Source organism: Erpetoichthys calabaricus, chromosome 17 (assembly GCF_900747795.2).
Source record: "Erpetoichthys calabaricus chromosome 17, fErpCal1.3, whole genome shotgun sequence".
NCBI classification, from domain to species: domain Eukaryota; kingdom Metazoa; phylum Chordata; class Cladistia; order Polypteriformes; family Polypteridae; genus Erpetoichthys; species Erpetoichthys calabaricus.
The window spans coordinates 100868093-100885088 of NC_041410.2; the positions used below are offsets into that span (position 1 = coordinate 100868093).

General features: G+C 42.6%; 1 protein-coding gene across 2 annotated transcripts; it reads right to left on the minus strand.

The window, feature by feature from the left end:
* Window positions 1–368: 368 nt before the first annotated feature.
* Window positions 369–12473, minus strand: scamp5a (secretory carrier membrane protein 5a). Of its 2 annotated transcripts, none has more exons than XM_028823389.2 (7): window positions 12159–12473; window positions 11588–11640; window positions 10575–10703; window positions 9522–9678; window positions 5632–5733; window positions 4242–4359; window positions 369–3000 (listed from the first exon to the last, which is right to left on the minus strand). In XM_028823389.2, exons 2-7 carry the CDS (start codon window positions 11592–11594, stop codon window positions 2806–2808), a joined length of 708 nt encoding a protein of 235 aa, XP_028679222.1. In that variant the 5' UTR covers window positions 11595–11640; window positions 12159–12473; the 3' UTR covers window positions 369–2805. The 2 variants fall into 2 exon arrangements, with proteins under 2 accessions (XP_028679222.1, XP_028679221.1); XM_028823388.2 differs by having other exon boundaries at window positions 12060–12473.
* Window positions 12474–16996: the final 4523 nt, after the last annotated feature.

Here is a 16996-nt window from a genome sequence, read left to right on the forward strand (position 1 = left end):
TGGGGGCGATGTGTGGGGAGCATCTTGTGTGCCCAAAGTGACATATGTCCCTGATATCAACATTGCCACTTCCCAGAGACTTCAAAGTGGCGTTTCAAACTTTCAATGTGCCTTAGGAAACCAAAGGGACCAGCGAGCTCGAGCTGGACCCAAGAATACCAGCAGTCATTCTGTGAGGAGGAGTTCAGGGTGTGCTCATGGATGCTGAGTGGATCTCATGAAGGGGAAGGCGAGGCAAAAGAGGATGTTATGAGCTTGTGCCCTGTGCGCACCGTTCACCTCACACTGACTCTCCTCTTCGTGCGATTATCAGAGAGAGTCAAAGAGACACACAGCAACAACAAAGAGAAGTTGGCACGCAGACTGGCTTTGTTCTCCATCACTTTATTTCACTCTTTTGCTTTACACAACACTGTAACATGCGCTTGTCCGTGACATCAACAAAACCAACTTTTATTCTCAAGTGACGGGGGCTCAACAAGACAGTAATGATTGCTGGTCCAGCGCATCACACTAGAAAATGGCCGGCAGCAAGATGGAAAAATCACAGGAACTGGAGTCCTATGGACATACTGTGTGAGGAGCCCTGTGCAGGCCCCACGTTGGCAACATTGCTTGGACAAAAAGCTAAAGTATGAAGGACACCAAAGCCATGGACATTAACCTTTCCCAGCTGGCATGCTGTTCAGTGGAGAAACCTCATTTGTTTGCCATTCTCCTTGGCACATATGGCTCTCAGCTCTTCGTTATTTCCATGTGTTGTAAAATCTTTGGAAGCAGTGGACTCAAGGCCGGTGTGCATTTTGAGTTTGGGCCTCTAACAAGTTATGATACATGGCAGTGGCAGCCAATGCAAGTTTGTCCCGGATGCAATCTTTTGGAGGAGCATGTAGCATCGTGCTGCCAGCTAATTTATCAACAACTTCAGCTGCTATGGTCAAAAGAGGTGCGATACAGAGATGTCCTCTGGACCTCTGTGGTATTTCAGTCTACAGTGTGCTACCAATCTTCTCTTATTTTACTTCCAGAACATGTTCAGTGTGTACCAGGGTCCACGGTGGGCCATATGTCTGGAGTAAGGCATTCAACAGCCATGGACCTCACCAGTGTCTCCTGACAAAATCTACAAAAACCATTGTGCCAAATGACTACTGTCTGTAGTGGATTGCAGTCCTTCACTAATGTGCCCAAGCAGTATTTCATGGGCAATGGGCACAAGTCATGCCATGCTCAAACACAGCCAAATATTACCTGAAGATTACAAACCTCATAACCATCATTCACATCCCCTCAGATGCCATTTGGTGCCCGTTTAAACATGGATTTATTTGGGAGGGTGCCATCTCATGTCACATTACAGACAAATGCACCATCTGCCCACACAAGATGGCTAAATGACCAAACCAACCCCTGGTGTGATTTGTGTTTTATTGCTTCGACAAATGCCTGTCACCTGTTTCTGAGTTTCTTGCACCAGGAATCGACTTTTTTGCTTGATCTTAGGATGCACGATTATATTCTTGACTCTTGAATACTGGCAGCTTGAGTCAAGTCACTTATGTTGCAGGATCTCACATTCAGACTAAACCTTCGGTGTGGTGAGGGGTCTGGATGGAGGGAATCTGATAGGACCTACACATACTGTCATCTACTCATCCGATTCTGCATGGTGGCCAGCCTGGGTCACCATGTGATAGAGTTGGGGCTGACACTAGAGGGATTGTTCTTGAAGGATGAAGTTATGGGATGATCAAGGATCTTATGCGCGGACACAGATGTCACAAGGCTCCCCACTCGTCACCAGGTGTCAAGCTCGTTTCATTTGTTGTGCGTTTTCTTCCAGGGTTGTTCAGTTTCTTCCACTACTTGAGCATATCTTCATATTTGCCCAAAGTGGAATGCAGCCCTTCCAGAAGTCTACCCTGGCACACTCCTCCCATGCTTCCTCAGAGAAGCTGCATATTGTTCACTTTGCATATATTTCAGATTTCAAAGACAACGTCCCATGAGAAATAGTGCCTTTATTGGTCTGGGATTGTGCCAAGCGTCCCGTCACACGGCTTTGCATAATAAAATCTGCTGGAAAGCGCTCCTTTTGGACTCTTAAGACAAGTAATCACGATTAGGGGAAGTGACAGCAGAGGTGGACACTGGACACAGTTGACATCTATCACATCCTAAAAGCATTTCACGATAGGGCAAAATGAGTCAAAAGAACAATGCACTTTTCTCAGACACCTGTGCACAATAACACTTACTCAAAGCAACGACATCGTCCCAGGAACGTCATCACTATTGCACATCACTATCAGGAGATTTCATTTAAAAGAAAGAAAGAAAAAAAAAAAAAAAGAAGCCAAACAGAAAATGGCCAGCATGGTTACTGCATGAAGCTTGGGATGAAGACATCAAACGAAAACCTACTGAAAACCCAACCCGCCAGCCTGGCCCTGAGAGGCTCCATTTAAGGTAAGCGAGAACGCGGCCCGAGCTCGCACTCAGGTTCCTGGACGCTTGGCTGACATGCCGCATTGGTGCCACTTGGCCTCTTCTGAAGACGCCGCTCTTATCTTCACTCTTTGCTTGCGTAATTGGGCATGCCATCCAAACCAGTAACAGGCCCAAAAGGTGTCGAAGAAGACTCATGTTTCACAGGCCTAAATGTGAAGCAGGCTTTTTTTTGTTTTTAATATCTGGCCAAGTTTTACACCAATGCTGTCAGTAGATCTTTGAGAGGCAGGTTTTCAGTAGATTAAGGGTTGGGCCTTGCGTTCCACGCTGTGCAGATACTAAACTGGCCAGACCCTACATCTGGTTGTCGTACGAGTAATTGGGAGTGGCAGAGTACTGAGGCTCCGACTGCATCATGGCACCCTGGGCGGCGCCCATTGCCGCATTCTGTGCAGCTTGTTGGACGTGAGGATTCTTCCAAGCCCCCGTCGTCCACTCTTCCTGTGCTTTGCTCAGACTGCCACCGCTGCCTCGGTAAAAGCTGTGCACCTAAAACAATGTAAATAAATAAAAGGCGCTGATGAGTGACTGCGTTTCTGACCCTGGCTTGACGCTGCTGCCGTTCATTCCGTATGCAATGCCAGAGTTGAGCCCCTGACAGCTATTTCACTTGGTGCATGGAGCTGCCTTACTCATAATTAGTTGGTAGCCCCTCGTTGTTTGTTTGTGTAGCTAATAGCCTCCCACTCTAGTTGGCAGCTGCCCGGCTTGTTTACTAAATGTGCAGCTAGCTAATGCCTAACCTTGCTTGTCCCAGCTCATAGGTCTTAACTACGGGGGACACTGGGTCAGCTGCAAAACCAGTCTATTAAAAAAAACTTCAGAGCGATGTTAGAAGAAAATTGAATATTTAAGCTAAAATCGCAAACAGGTGATACATAAAAGCTGCTCTGTGCTTGAGCCATCAGCCTTCCATGTAGCTGAAACTGACAGTGACAGCAAAATGAGAATCCAGCCTTACCAAAGCAGCCAAATAAGTCGACATACACATTTATCTTAGGTTTTCCTGCAGGTCACAGAGCAGCCTCCTCAAAAGTTTGAAATTTAAATGCTTTGGTTAAATAAAAGCTGATGAATCTTTCAATGCCAGTCTATAAACTCGAGCTGTTAATGGCAGGCAGTTGAATGTGGCCAAAGTAAATCATTATTATTGCTAGTGGCCCCCTGCTCTCTGCTCCTGTCCTCTCTACACAGCCACCCAACCCAACTTAAGTCACTGCTGCTTGGTTTCTTTTTATCTTGTCTTTAAACTGTCCCATCTGATTCCCCTGCTTTAATTCCTTGTACATCTCCTGTTGTTCAGGATCAGAGTACGGATTTGAATCCAGACTAAGACCTGTGCTATTGTCCTTTAAGATCACAAGTTTTGGTCAAAGCATTCTCAGTTCACACATTCTTATTTGTTTTGTCTCCATTACTCTGCCTCACACTTGATTTGTTCCAGTCAAATTGAATGCCAATGATTTGCCAGGCATAACCGATTTTTATTCACCCAGCTGGATCTTGGCAGAAAGAAGTTCAGAGAAATTGTGATGTAACCTAATGCATGAGATATCACAGTGCGGCTCATTTCTGAAAGTCATCTGCAAGCAGTTTGAGCCTCAGCTGTGAAGAGTATAGAGAGCAGCCCTCCAATGTTTGAAATAAGTTGTCCTAAACATCAGTAGATCACATCTGTTAGCTATCATCTAGTGGGACAAGAAACAAGTGTCAAAAAGAAGTTTCCATACCTTTGTGAGTGCTATGAAGGAAAGCACTGCCACAGCTGTGAACATGAGAGTCGGGATCAGCATGACCACGGCGGAGCCAATGTTAGTGCCAAAGAAGAGGATGGTAGCCACCCAGCCACTGCAGCAAAGAAGCAAAGAAGAAGTTCAGTCTCCCTGGCGCTCACCCAAGTCTCACCAAACCATGTTTGTTTTGTCTCTCCTACTCCTACGGCTTGGTGGGTTTACTTTGAGCTAAGATTCTCATTGTCCAGGCATTCTGCACAAGCAATCAAAAATACTAATGTCTTTATAAGTTGTAAAAACCATTGAGTATAAATCAAGAGACATTATGCTCAGTCTCTCGGGATGCTATTGAGAATGATCTGGTGTCCTGTGGTGCTTTCAATGCAGTGCCATAGCTCTTCAAATCGTGTTTTCTTTATCATGTGTTTAGATACTGGCTTTAAGCTCCAGACATCTTTAAGACTTCAAAATACTGGCCCCTCATTAGGCAGTTGTATTTTTGACAGATCTCTTTCTTCAGCTCCTTGGATTGCTTATGTTAGTCTTCTGCTCCATTGGCTCAGCACACAATCCTCTATTGGCCCTATGGACATATTTGGCATTTTTGGGAATTCTGAATTGTTTGTCTTGTTCCTCCTGTGTGAAGCTGGCTCATTCTTGGATAAAGGACCCAAGAAGTCTAACTGCCTTTGGTGGACAGGTGGGATTATCCAGGTTTGCACCTCTAGTGTCTCTGGGCTCATCTGCTTTCAAAAAGAAAGGTGTCCACATGTCTATGTAATTCTTTACCAGATGTAAATCTTTGGGTGAGTATTGAGAATTGCATATCTTTTCTCGCAGCCAGACACCTGAATAATAGGCCTGACATGTCACAAAAAATAAATAGAGCAATACCACCACAAACCTCTATAATGGGGAATGCCAGCAGCATTTTCAGCCAGCACACTTGCAGTATAGCATAGCTAGTGAGGAACGAAGTTGGGTGGCCACCAATCAAAAGCATGAAAACAGCAGCAAAGAGAAGACTGTCTGCACTCATGAAGTCCTTACCAAGGAGGGGTATGGTAGGACAGCTTTGTGGTACGAAAGCAATCATTCCTTCTTACTTTCTTTATAAGTGAATGGAATTTTTTTCCTCTACTTTAATTAATTCCTCAGTACAAAATAAATGAAAGTCTGATTTGCGCAGTTTGTCCTAAAGCACAAGTATATAAAGCAAATCTAATAAAAAGAAGAAAATGAGCAAGCAAGTCAAAAATGTTTGCACACAAAGCTACTCTGATATTGTCACATAATATGCAGGGCCAGGAAAAACTTGGATGTATGGACATTGTGCATCACGCTGAGCATCTAAGTGTGAAGGAGGACGCGATGCGGCCACACTTACCAGACACCCCACCCAGGGATCCCCACAGCCTGGATGATGCTGAGCACCAGCTGGGCAATAAAAGTGAAGAAAAATGCCATGAAGTTAAAGGAACTATCCGTCCTAAAGAAGGAAACAAGAAAGACACAGTTTGAAATGGTGTCAGATGGAGAGCTCAGCAGCAGACGTGAGGAATTACCTAAAGGGAAGAAAAAATTGCAAGAGCAGAGTGAGCAACCAAGAAGGAGTGTGAAGCAAGAGATGATAACACACTGAAAGTGGGTCTTAAAGGGCTATGCTTCTACATCATGGAGAAAGAGCCATTCAGCAGCCACCCCATCCCCGGCAGTTACGAAATGCAGCCAATGGCCAAGCAGTATAGGTTAGGCTCAGACAGTGACCACGGTCAAGGAGACGAGCACAGTGCTGTTGAACAGAATACAAAATCTACTCAGTAATAGGAATATGAGAGGACTTCCAACCATCTTGATAAGTAAAGTAGCATGGAGTAGCAGAAGAGTTGAAAGAAGTTACACCGGTAGAGAATTCAGACAGACAGGACAATGTGTCCAGAATGGTAGAAGAAGGACACAAAATGACATCAGATTCAAGTTTGCATATTCGCCTGACTAAGGGACTTTTTCTGATGAATTTCATACTGGCTTTAAAAATCCTGAACACAAAGTTTAGACCAAGTAAAAGCCACAGCAGATGGACAGGGGGAGATGTTACCAACAGTTGGAGGAAAAGCTGGAAGCGACAGAAGAAAACCCAAAAAGTCAGTGGGTTGGAACAGTCTGAGGATTGAAAAAGTATCACTGGCATACCTCTCACTTGGCTACCTCAGTCCAGTAGAACCTGATGTGAACACCTGTGCTTCGGCAGGCGAAAGTCCACTAACACGAAGCCTGACACCATTCAATATTTTCTGCAGGAAAAGGAGACCTTAAAGAAAATTGTCTTTTCAATAATTATTTTCTGGCATAATCTTTGCACACACCCCACTAAGAACACCAGTATAATAAAGGGCCAAGACCATAAAATGTGCACATATGAGAGGACCTGGCAGGCAACCCACACGGAGAGTTTACGAGGAATTGAAGGCACACTGAACTGGTCTTGTCAGCATGCAAGACACAGTGGCATCCTGAGCTGCTCTTTGTTGACCTGGCACTGCCATTATGACGTGTGTCACACAACTACAACAGATGGCAACTATGTTAGATGGGAGTTAACCAGATGATCATGATGAAGTGAGTAGTCTCTTGCTTGGCCGTAAGTTTATAGGACAAAAATTCAACCCATTTTCTAAGTGGTCCCAATAACTACCCTTGATACGTTAGAAAGGATTTCACTTCTGCTCCATGACTTGGTACTTTTTTTCTAGCCTCCCAGAGCCCTTTTGTCTTAAATGCACATCCATTTATTCTCTGCTAGGTGTCACTGAATACAAGAATCACAACTGCAAAAAAGAATTGTGTTTCATGTTCCCGAGGGCGTTGAATTTGATGCCCATATGTGTGTCTGCGTCCAGCTCAATTAGTCTGTCTGAGCAGGATGTGTCCACCACTCCAGAATCACTTGGCTGCTCTTCAGTCGCCTACTTCTTTTAGCTGTACACAGGACTCCAGAAGCATTTCCAACAGTACCCCCAAGAGACTCCGCATAATAACCATTGGTTTATATTCAACTTTATAACTGAACCAATCATTACCATTTTGAATTTCTTGTACACCATGCTTGGACAATTAAAAAGTGAAAAGCAAGGAACTTTGTCAAAGTGTAAGAGCCATATGTACTTAAAGTGGCCACAGAAGAACTGACATCTGAACACTCGGGCCTACCCCACTTGATTGATGAGATACATTTCTGTGCCCTCATCCACAGTATCAGGACTTCATTATATACAATGCCACACTACTTTCAGGAGCCTTGTCACAATTTCTATTTTGATTACATTACAGAGGCTGGAACATGACATTAGGCTCACAGACACTGTCCTTGCCTGGTTTAATTCTTACTGATCAGATCCATTCCAGTATGTACATAAATATGCTGAAAGGACTCCATAATTGTACACAGAACTTAAATATGGTGCCCCGTGGGGCTCAATCCTGGGGATTTTACTGTTTTCACTTGATATACTTTCATTATGAACTCTCATTAGATAACAAAACTATAAATCATTTTCACTAGTATGCAGAGGGTCATTTTCGGAGGGTGGGACTGGACTGCGTGTCTGCCTGGGGTGTTGCCGACCAGGATCCTGAGCTGTTTCATTGTGTGGTGGGTGCGGTGGTGTGCTGTACCAGTGCATGCTCCCCAACCTGACCTGACCTGACCTGTAGTGTTCAAATGCAGACCACAGCGGTGCAGTCAGTGTGTAGTGACCTGACCATATGCAGATGACACCCAGTTATACCGTTCTCTTAGGTCAAATGACATTTCTCCGGTGCCGTCTTTAATTAATTGTGTCAGTGAGCTAAAGGAGTGGATGGATGAGAACTATTTCTCTTTGAACACAGAAAAACAGTAATGTGAATTATTGGAGGGAATGATATTGACCACAACAACATTCTGTCACTCAGCTGGGGGTCACCATTAGCTTTACTGAATCAGCATGCACTTTAGGTGTTGTCTTTGATACTAGCAGGTCACTTAAAACATGCATTGCAAACTATCCAAAACATGTTTTCTTCCATTCTTAAAAATGTTGGACAGTTAAGACATTTTCTAAATATGCAAGGCGCTGAAAAACTAATTCATGCATTTATTTCTAGTAGGACTGACTATTGTAGTGCGTTATTCACTGGCTGTTCTGATTATTCTTTATGCAGCTTTCAATTAATTCAAAATGTTGTTACAAGAATTATTACAAGAACCAGAAAGTGGGAACACAACTCCAGTTCAAGTCCTTACACTGGCTCCCAGTTAAGCTTAGAGCAGATTTCACAATATTTTACACTGTTACTAACCCTCCTCTATTCTGTTTCTCTTTCCGGTATCTGGATGTGGCACTTGTTGCCACTGTTTTACTGCCAGGTTGCTCTCCTTGTACCAGTTCTATATTTAGCAATCAGTGTAATCTAAACTTGTATTTTTACTGACAATTGTTCACAGAGCTCATCACTTGAACTCGACGAAAAGCGCACTACAAAAATAAGTGGTACTGTCTTGTATGGTAACTTGCCCATCCATCCACCTGGAAAGTTGGTGGTGGCCAACTTCCACTTGGAAGATGCAATGAAGCTGTCCAAGGCAGCTTGATTTTCAGCATTTACCAGGTGCAAGGAAAACGAAGGCCAAAATAAGCAAGTCTGGTGGCATCAGAAGTCATCAGGTCACAACCAACATCGGGCTTTCTGTACCAAATATTTTTACCTACTCAGATGAAACAAATTACACTTTGGACTTTCTGCAAGGTACATTTTCAAACAGTACTGGACATTAAATGAAGATGTGGAAAGTGCACATGGGTCTAACATCAATTTCCTCTTACTAGTCTATGAGTCTAATCTAAGATTATGAGTCTGATTAAAGTAAAGTATGTTCACAATGAAGACCTTTCCTGTCACGTCTAACAGTTAATGCACACTCAAAAATGTGAGTCCTAACAAGGCTATGACAGCTGCCCCATCTGACCCTGGACTGATGCTTGATGGTGTTGGTGAAAAGCACTTCTGAGGCCCCAATAGCCAGGCTGTTTGGGCCTTTCAATTCATATGTTTGCACCGAAATAAGAGACGTGGCACCTCTTACCCTCCACTATTGCTCCCAACATCTGCCAGCAAGTCAGTGCTAAAGTTCATACTCTTGCAGATCTTGGTTATCTCTTAGGTGAGATTTAAATACTTTCATATATCAGGAAGTTACTTAAAACACGATGAATTCAATGACCCACACATACTCACTTGAAGGCCTTGTAAATGGGCCGAAACCAGCACACATACGAGCAAGGAGTGAAGAGGAGGAGCCAGACGACTGCCAAGCCAAAATTCATAAATCCACCTCCGCCAATTGTCCATGCCAGGCAGCCAATCAGATTGACAGCCAGAGTGATGCTATTCACTGCAAACACAGACAGAGGCAAAAATGAGATGGCAAACAACACAGTTGGCACTACATGCCTGTGCTCCTCATACACAGTAACTCCAATCTCAAATCATGTAACAGACTGACATGGTCCTTGGGCCAGTGTGCCAGAAAAGTCACCTCAGACATCGCATGGCCATGGGCCTTGGGTCAGTCCATTGTGCCAACATGTCACAGTCTCGCCAAGTTTTCTAGCATCAGAATGGTTTTCATTTATTTTAAATGACTGCCGTACCACATTTGAGAAAATCAAAGCCGGGTGAAAGTAAAACACAAAAGCAGCATTCATTTGGTTTTGCTTTCCCAACTGCCTACACTTGTCACATAAAAGATATTGGGGGACCGAGATCTGCCACTTGTCCTTCTGGAGGGCCATATGTTAAAAAGCCCACATTTTTTGCTTGCAAATGTTGACCTTACAGACTCTTCAACAAGGCTAACTTCTGACAACAGAAACCTGAGGGTGCTCTTTAAGAACCTCCTGAAACATCAGACTTTACAGAAATAAACAAACAAAAAAACAAAAGAAAACAAACAGCAACCTGAAAATCAGGGGTAGGGAGTGGCAGAGTCACAGAATAAGACCAAAACATAGGGGGTTCTCCTTGGCGGTGAAAAGAGTATCTTGAATAAATATACTCCCCATCCTCAAGAAGCAAGGTGCTTTACATTGACCAGGGCTTCGTCCCTCATATAGGAAAGGACTGCCATGAAGATTGACAGCAAGACACGAGACAGAATGGAACTCTGACACCAGGCATTCAGGTAAAGAGGAATGAGGACTACAGGAGGTTAAGGGGGAGCTGGCACAACTGTCTCGCTCCATGTAACGCATCTCAAATTTAGAAAGTACCAGTGTGCCAACTACTCACGCATCCACAGATAGTAGAGTCGCTTGGCCATGGTGCGGTGCTGGTCAGGAATGTCCTCGTTAAAGTCCTGATAGAAACATGGCTTCAAGGGAATAAATCTTGGCAATGGTGGAAAGTTGTTGGCTTTGTCTGAAATGATAAAATGTAAAACAGCTGAACAACTTGCTGAAATCACAAACTAACAATTAAAATAAGCATTTAGAACCCCACATTCCTATCTGTCATAAATCTGATTAAGCCCTGCACCCTTTCAAATGAACAGAAGAAAGTAGCTCTTAGTATCGGATTAAAAGACACCAAAAACAAATACAAATAAATATCAAACACACACACATAAAATAAACTCAACCTCACTAGCAGCCGAGATGTCTCTGGCACAAACATGCAGGGCACCTTCAGAGCGTGCAGGCCGAGCACATATTTACAAGGATGGGTCTGAAATCTTTGAGCAAATGATGTTGTGCTTCTGATGCAAACACATCATGTCTGCTTCTCGGCACATTTGGTTTGTGAATGAATGGTGAGTGAGAAGATGACAGACTGGATGTTCAAGTTTCTTTTGCATTTTCTGCAACCAGAAAAACAGCCAATATATAAAATAAGGACTAAAGTCATAGAAATTGGCAGATGCAGAAATCAGATATGAAAATGGTAAACAGGAAAGATGCTGCTGGACGGGCACAGGATAGTTAGAAGAAATAAAATACTGTAGAAGAGAAGAAGAGCTGAAGTAAATGCAGGCTGTGCATTTGATTCCTTGATATTTAGGCCACTTTGAAGCCACACTCTTAGGATGACTTCAGAGGGATTTGTGGGTGTGCCCTGCACTTTACTGGTCGACTCCTGCTGTTTGCCCTGTGCTGACTGGTCGGCTCCGGCACCCCGGTGTCACATGTAAGAAATGTGGGTCCAGAATAAGAAGAAACAAAAGCGTGAAGGAATGTATTTATCACTAGAGGTGGACTTATAACAACATGAGAAATGCACACAAGGAGAAACACTCAAATCCTTACCTCCCATCTCTCTCTCTCTTATTTACGATGTAGACAAGACTCTTTTGTTCTCTCTGGAAAAAAATGAAGCGCAGTCAGATCACAAGACAAGGCATACTGAGAGCTGAAGGAATGAATCTCAGCCATTTTTCAAGTAACCTTTGGGAGTACCGTCCGTCATACAAAAAATTAAAAAACAAACAAATAGAAAAGTCTACATTGAACTGGCTCTCGGAAATAACGGCATAACGACCCGAGCAGGTAAAGCAACCCTTCGTCATCTCAACAGAAAAGGGGACTTGTGAGGAGGTCATAGTCCCCCAAGGCCGACGTGAACGAATGCGCTCGAGCGCGCACCGCCTGCTTGGGTATTGACATTCGTGGCTCGGATCTGCTCCGCTGACCTTTCCAGTTTGGAACGAAGGTCTAGCAGCGAACATGCGCCCTTCTGGTGGATTCGGCCCTGAAACAGATCGCCTGCAAAGCATCTTACCTTCGCTGCTCCTAATTTTCGCGAATGCGCTTTATCTGCTGGACTGCATTTTCCCAGCTTCGGCGATTTAAATGACTCTTTTTGCTCAAGTAAACGTACGCCTTTGGACTGCTGTCCTGTGACTATCAGCAAAGCCGCGACTGTCTTCAGATTTTCACAAGGTTTCTCGGTCCAATTCTTGGCTCCTCAATTTCTGGAACACCCACTGCGCGCGTTCACGACTGGACTCTCGCGAGATGTTTCACGGATGCTGCCACATTCTCGCGAGAGCAAAAGGATGCGGGTCTTAGTTGTGCTCTCCGAGGTGCTGAAGTCGAAGCCGGACTTTTCGAATTTCGGTACCTGGTTGAGAAACCTTATCACGCCTCAGATTCAAACAATATAAAAAGTGCCGGACAGCCAAATTGAAATACAAGAAGTCTCCCAAAGAAATAAGACGACTCCGGTAACACAGAGGACGTCGTTGAAGAGCCACAAGGAGCGCCCTAGAGGAAATATAAATAACGTAATTATCATCATAAAGCTGGGTCATTACTGAGAAAATTCATATAAAATAAGCCTACAGCTTAGCAAATACCGAAAAAGTTGAAAAGAAAGGAAAGATAGACGCTAAATAAATACATTTATTATTATTATTATTATTATTATTATTATTATTATTATTATTAAGATGTATGGAACAATGCAATTTAAAACGAGACGAAAGTAAGTCCTGGGATATTTGGAAATGATGAAGGAAAATTCTAGAGGCAAAACAGGACGTGATGACAATTATGTGGCCAAGAAAGTATTAGTCTGACAGACCTGGCATGCGAACTGCACAAGGTGTACTGAAGTCAAGTAAAAATCTAATGAAAAGAAAAACGGACCAGAGAGACAAATGAATGAAACTTAAATGTAAGAAGGTGGACGATTTGGAGATATAAATTTGTAAGGCAAACAGTATGAGGACAAGGCAAAAAAAAACCAAAAAAAAAAAACACCTCTATTGCTTGAAATAGAAATAAGTAAAGAAAAGGTAGTGTATATGATATGTTACTAATCCTATACCTAAAATATTTGATTAAGAATTAATATAATAAAAGTATATTAAAGTGAATAGGAAAATTGTTGAAAATCCCCAAAAACGAAAGCCTTTCTCTGTATATGAAAATGGCCAAAGAGAATGATGAACAGATATGTCTATAAGCTGCCTACCTTTTCAAATTAAAAGACTGATAAATGCCAGATTGTTTTTTGTCCGTATACACAGACTTTAACAGCAAACTCTAAGAGTAAATGATTTAGATTTTAAATACATAATTTTTATGTTGGTAAGATGTGAAATTAAAACAAATTCGTTAAATAAAGTTGACCTCACTGTGCACATGCGTGAGTAGAAGTACACAGTTGTCTCACTGCCCATATGTCTGAGGCGAGCCCTTTTTGTTCAGAACATAACCATATGGGCCTGAACACGTCATTCAACCAAACTCCATTATCTTTTCTTGATCTTCCACTTTCAAAATATCTGCAGGTCTCCAAAGTGCTGCTTTCTGTATGCTACCCACAGAGATGTAATAAATATGTAGCATGTGCATACAACTCATCCTTAACTAACATCCAACAGGACTGCCTTCTTCTCAACAAAGAACAATTTGTAAACAAACAACTTTCATGAAACTTTTTTTCCAGATTTGAAACATTTCATTTGCAGGTACATTTCCTCTTATTCTGCCATTGCTTAAGATGGGAAACTTGGGCCGTTTAATTATTTACAGTCCAGGTCTCTGGAACCAGTAAATCCCCAATTCTCTAAAGAATCGCAAATCCAAGAATGGCAATTACTTTCTGTTCCCTCCAATCTTTGTAGAGATGAAAAATCATGGAGGGTGGGAGCGTCCTGGGAAAGTTTTCATTTAATTAAATAAATATATGTGTAGTAAAGCTGTTTCTTTTTGGAGCCGTGACTCCTTTGGTTCTGGTGTTTCAGTAGCGCGTTGTAGGCGCCTTCATTCATTGTTTTTATCCATGCAGTCTCGTTTTTGTTTTTCTATGGGTGTGTTGTTAGTTAGAAGTCGTTTGCTGTTAGGAATCATAATTGAACTTACTTTTAACACTGAATTACCATAATGTGATTCAAATAAGCCATACTGACAGCTGCCACACTGAGTGCTGGCACAGTGGATTAGAGCACACTGACTGGTGGCACTGTGTAGTGGAGTAGCTACTGGTACTGTGGAGTGGAGAATACAGACCGCTGGCACTGTGGAGTAGCTGACTGCTGGCACTGTCAGTAGTCACCACTACCTCAAGTTTAAATACATAGACATATATAGATAGACGGTGCATTCACTGTGTTTCCCAGTAGACACGATACGTCAGCGCGTCAGCCTTATTGCAAGTGGCAAAAGTGCCATTTAAACTAATACAGGTAGACATGGAAACCGGGTTTTCTGATGAAAAAACAATGTTTAAAACAGTATTGTTTACATACAACAGATATTGGCGAATCATTTAAATGCAATTATTTATATCCATTTATACACTAATAATGGTAATTATTAAATAATAATAATTATAATTATTATTATTAATCATTCCTCCCATATAAGTAACATTTCTCGGACTGCCTTCTTCTATCTTCAAAACATTTCCAGACTTTGTCCTGTTCTTACGCAACACAGTACTGAAGTATTGTTTAGATAGATAGATAGATAGATAGATAGATAGATAGATAGATAGATAGATAGATAGATAGATAGATAGATAGATAGATAGATAGATAGATAGATACTTTAATGCCCGAGTCACCTCACGTATAGTAATGCTATTCTATCTGGCATCCCACAAAAACTTATTCAACGCTTACAACTTCTTTAAAATTCTGCTGCTAGGATAATATCCTGCTGTTGTAAATCCACTGAACATATTACACCGATTCTCTCTCAACTTCACTGGCTCCCTGTTAACTACAGAACACAATACTAAATACGGCTCTTAACATTTAAAGCTCCCCACCACCTCACTGATCTCCTCCAGACTTACACTCCTCTCGCTCACTCAGATCTTGTAATTTGAGAGTATTCAGTCTGGCAATATGGTGCAGCCTTAGTTTGTGGAAGACAGACACAACTAAAGACATGAGCATAAAATGATAGTTGTCAATTTCAAACTGTGTTTCCTCAATGTGCTCCTTGAGAAAAAACATCATCAAGTTTGAGAAATGTTAACAGCTAACAACAATCTACATAGTTAGTGACTAAATACGTTTAGCCAAAACGTTGTTTGGAGGCTCACTTGAGCACATAAATGGATAGCTTTTCTAGCGTAGCTAAAGTAAAGATTATAAAATGGGATTTTCTAACGGCCAAATATAACCAAAACAATTGTTCATCCTTACCTATGAAATGTAATCCCCCGGGATCTGGTGTGGAGCGCCCAGCGGTTTGTACAATCCCAAGCAGCACATTATTCATTATTTCACTCCACAGCAGTGCCACTCACAATATGGCGGTGACGTTGACGTACGATTCTGCTAGTCATGAGGCGTCTAGTTATTCTATGTCTGTTTAAATATGTCACCATGGCAACTTGTTGGTGTACACGCTTTACCTCAAGTTTAGTTTACAGGTTGTGTTGTTTGGGCGCCACTTACTGACTCTGGGAAGCCACTGGGTTTGACTCTTGGGCGCTGTGCGAGTGCGCATGCGCTTTTGGCACAGGTTGCATCTGGCATCCGTGCATATATACAACCTTTGTAAACATTACTAAACAAAGGTTTTATAAGCGGTGGTGTGCGCATTCGGGCAGCGGTTGTATTGTGACCTGAAGTTTAGGTTACAGGTTGTGTTGTGTTGTTTGGGCGCTACCTACTGAGTCTGGGAAGCCACTGGGTTTGACTCTGGGGTGCTGAGTCGCAGTGTGTGTGCGCTTCGGTGTGTCCGGCGTCCGGTGTCCAGCGTCCGTGCATATATACAACCTTCATTTAGTAATATAGATGAGTCTAGCGAGCCAGTCCAGCAGCTGAAGAGTTTAGATGGTGAAGTTCCCTCCCTGAAGTGTTGGCTGCTCCTAAGCAGATAGAGCTCAATGCTTAGCTTGGCGGAGTGGACCTTAGCTCTCTGGCACAAAGTGACAAGTTTTTTTGGCTTCTGGATTCAGATTTTTTCAGTCATTTTGGACAGTTTCCCTCTCCTGAAGTTTTCTCAACTTGTCTCCTTTCACTTATTTCTTGCTACTTTAAGAGATAAGGTGCATGTGGATGTAACGGAAGGTTGAATGTTCTCCTGATTGGATTAGACTCACTTCCAGTAGCAGAATCAGGATCTTCTAATAGCTGGGTTCTTCTGCCCATCTTCATTGTCACACTTGAATTATAGGTCTTTTGTCCTCACTTGAGTCCATTTGCGCCTTCTGGAAAGACGTCAGTTCATCTGTGATGTACGCTGAAGTTGAGTCACTTAGTTTTGAATGCAAGTGAAGGTTTTTGTGCAGCTGGATGCCTTCATCCCTGTTAGATCTGCAGTCCTGGTGCACCACTAAAGCCTAGCAGAATAGGCAATGCCAACTCTACAATGAATGGAACAACACTGGTGGGGATTTGACTTGTCATCAGCTTCTCCTATGGGCTTCCTTTGCCTTTTTTTGTTTGGGAGAGCAAATCAATACAAAAATATTTTAAGTGTTCACTTTCTATTAGTGCTTTATTTCTTCCTCTATCTTGGGCACTGGTGCAAAGACTTTGATTTCAACAGAGGCTCCAGTTTGAACCATGAGTAATGCATACAGTCCCCTGTGGCTCGACAAACTCACTCCCTTTCATGAAGTTCTCTGTGAAACATCAATGTTGATATGACTATCAGCTCCACTGTTGTCAAATGCTTTTGTTTCTTCCTCTTCATGCTTCAGTCTATGATTTCAAAAATTACAACCAGCCCATCTAAACCTCCACGGCC

Bases quoted from the DNA above. Each gene is read 5' to 3' on its own strand.
- scamp5a (XM_028823389.2), bottom strand. The intron at 4,360-5,631 runs GTAAGTGTGGCC...TCTTTGCTGCAG, and splicing joins ATCCCTGGGTGGGGTGTCTG to TGGCTGGGTGGCTACCATCC. The intron at 3,001-4,241 runs GTATGGAAACTT...ACATTGTTTTAG, and splicing joins CCTTCATAGCACTCACAAAG to GTGCACAGCTTTTACCGAGG.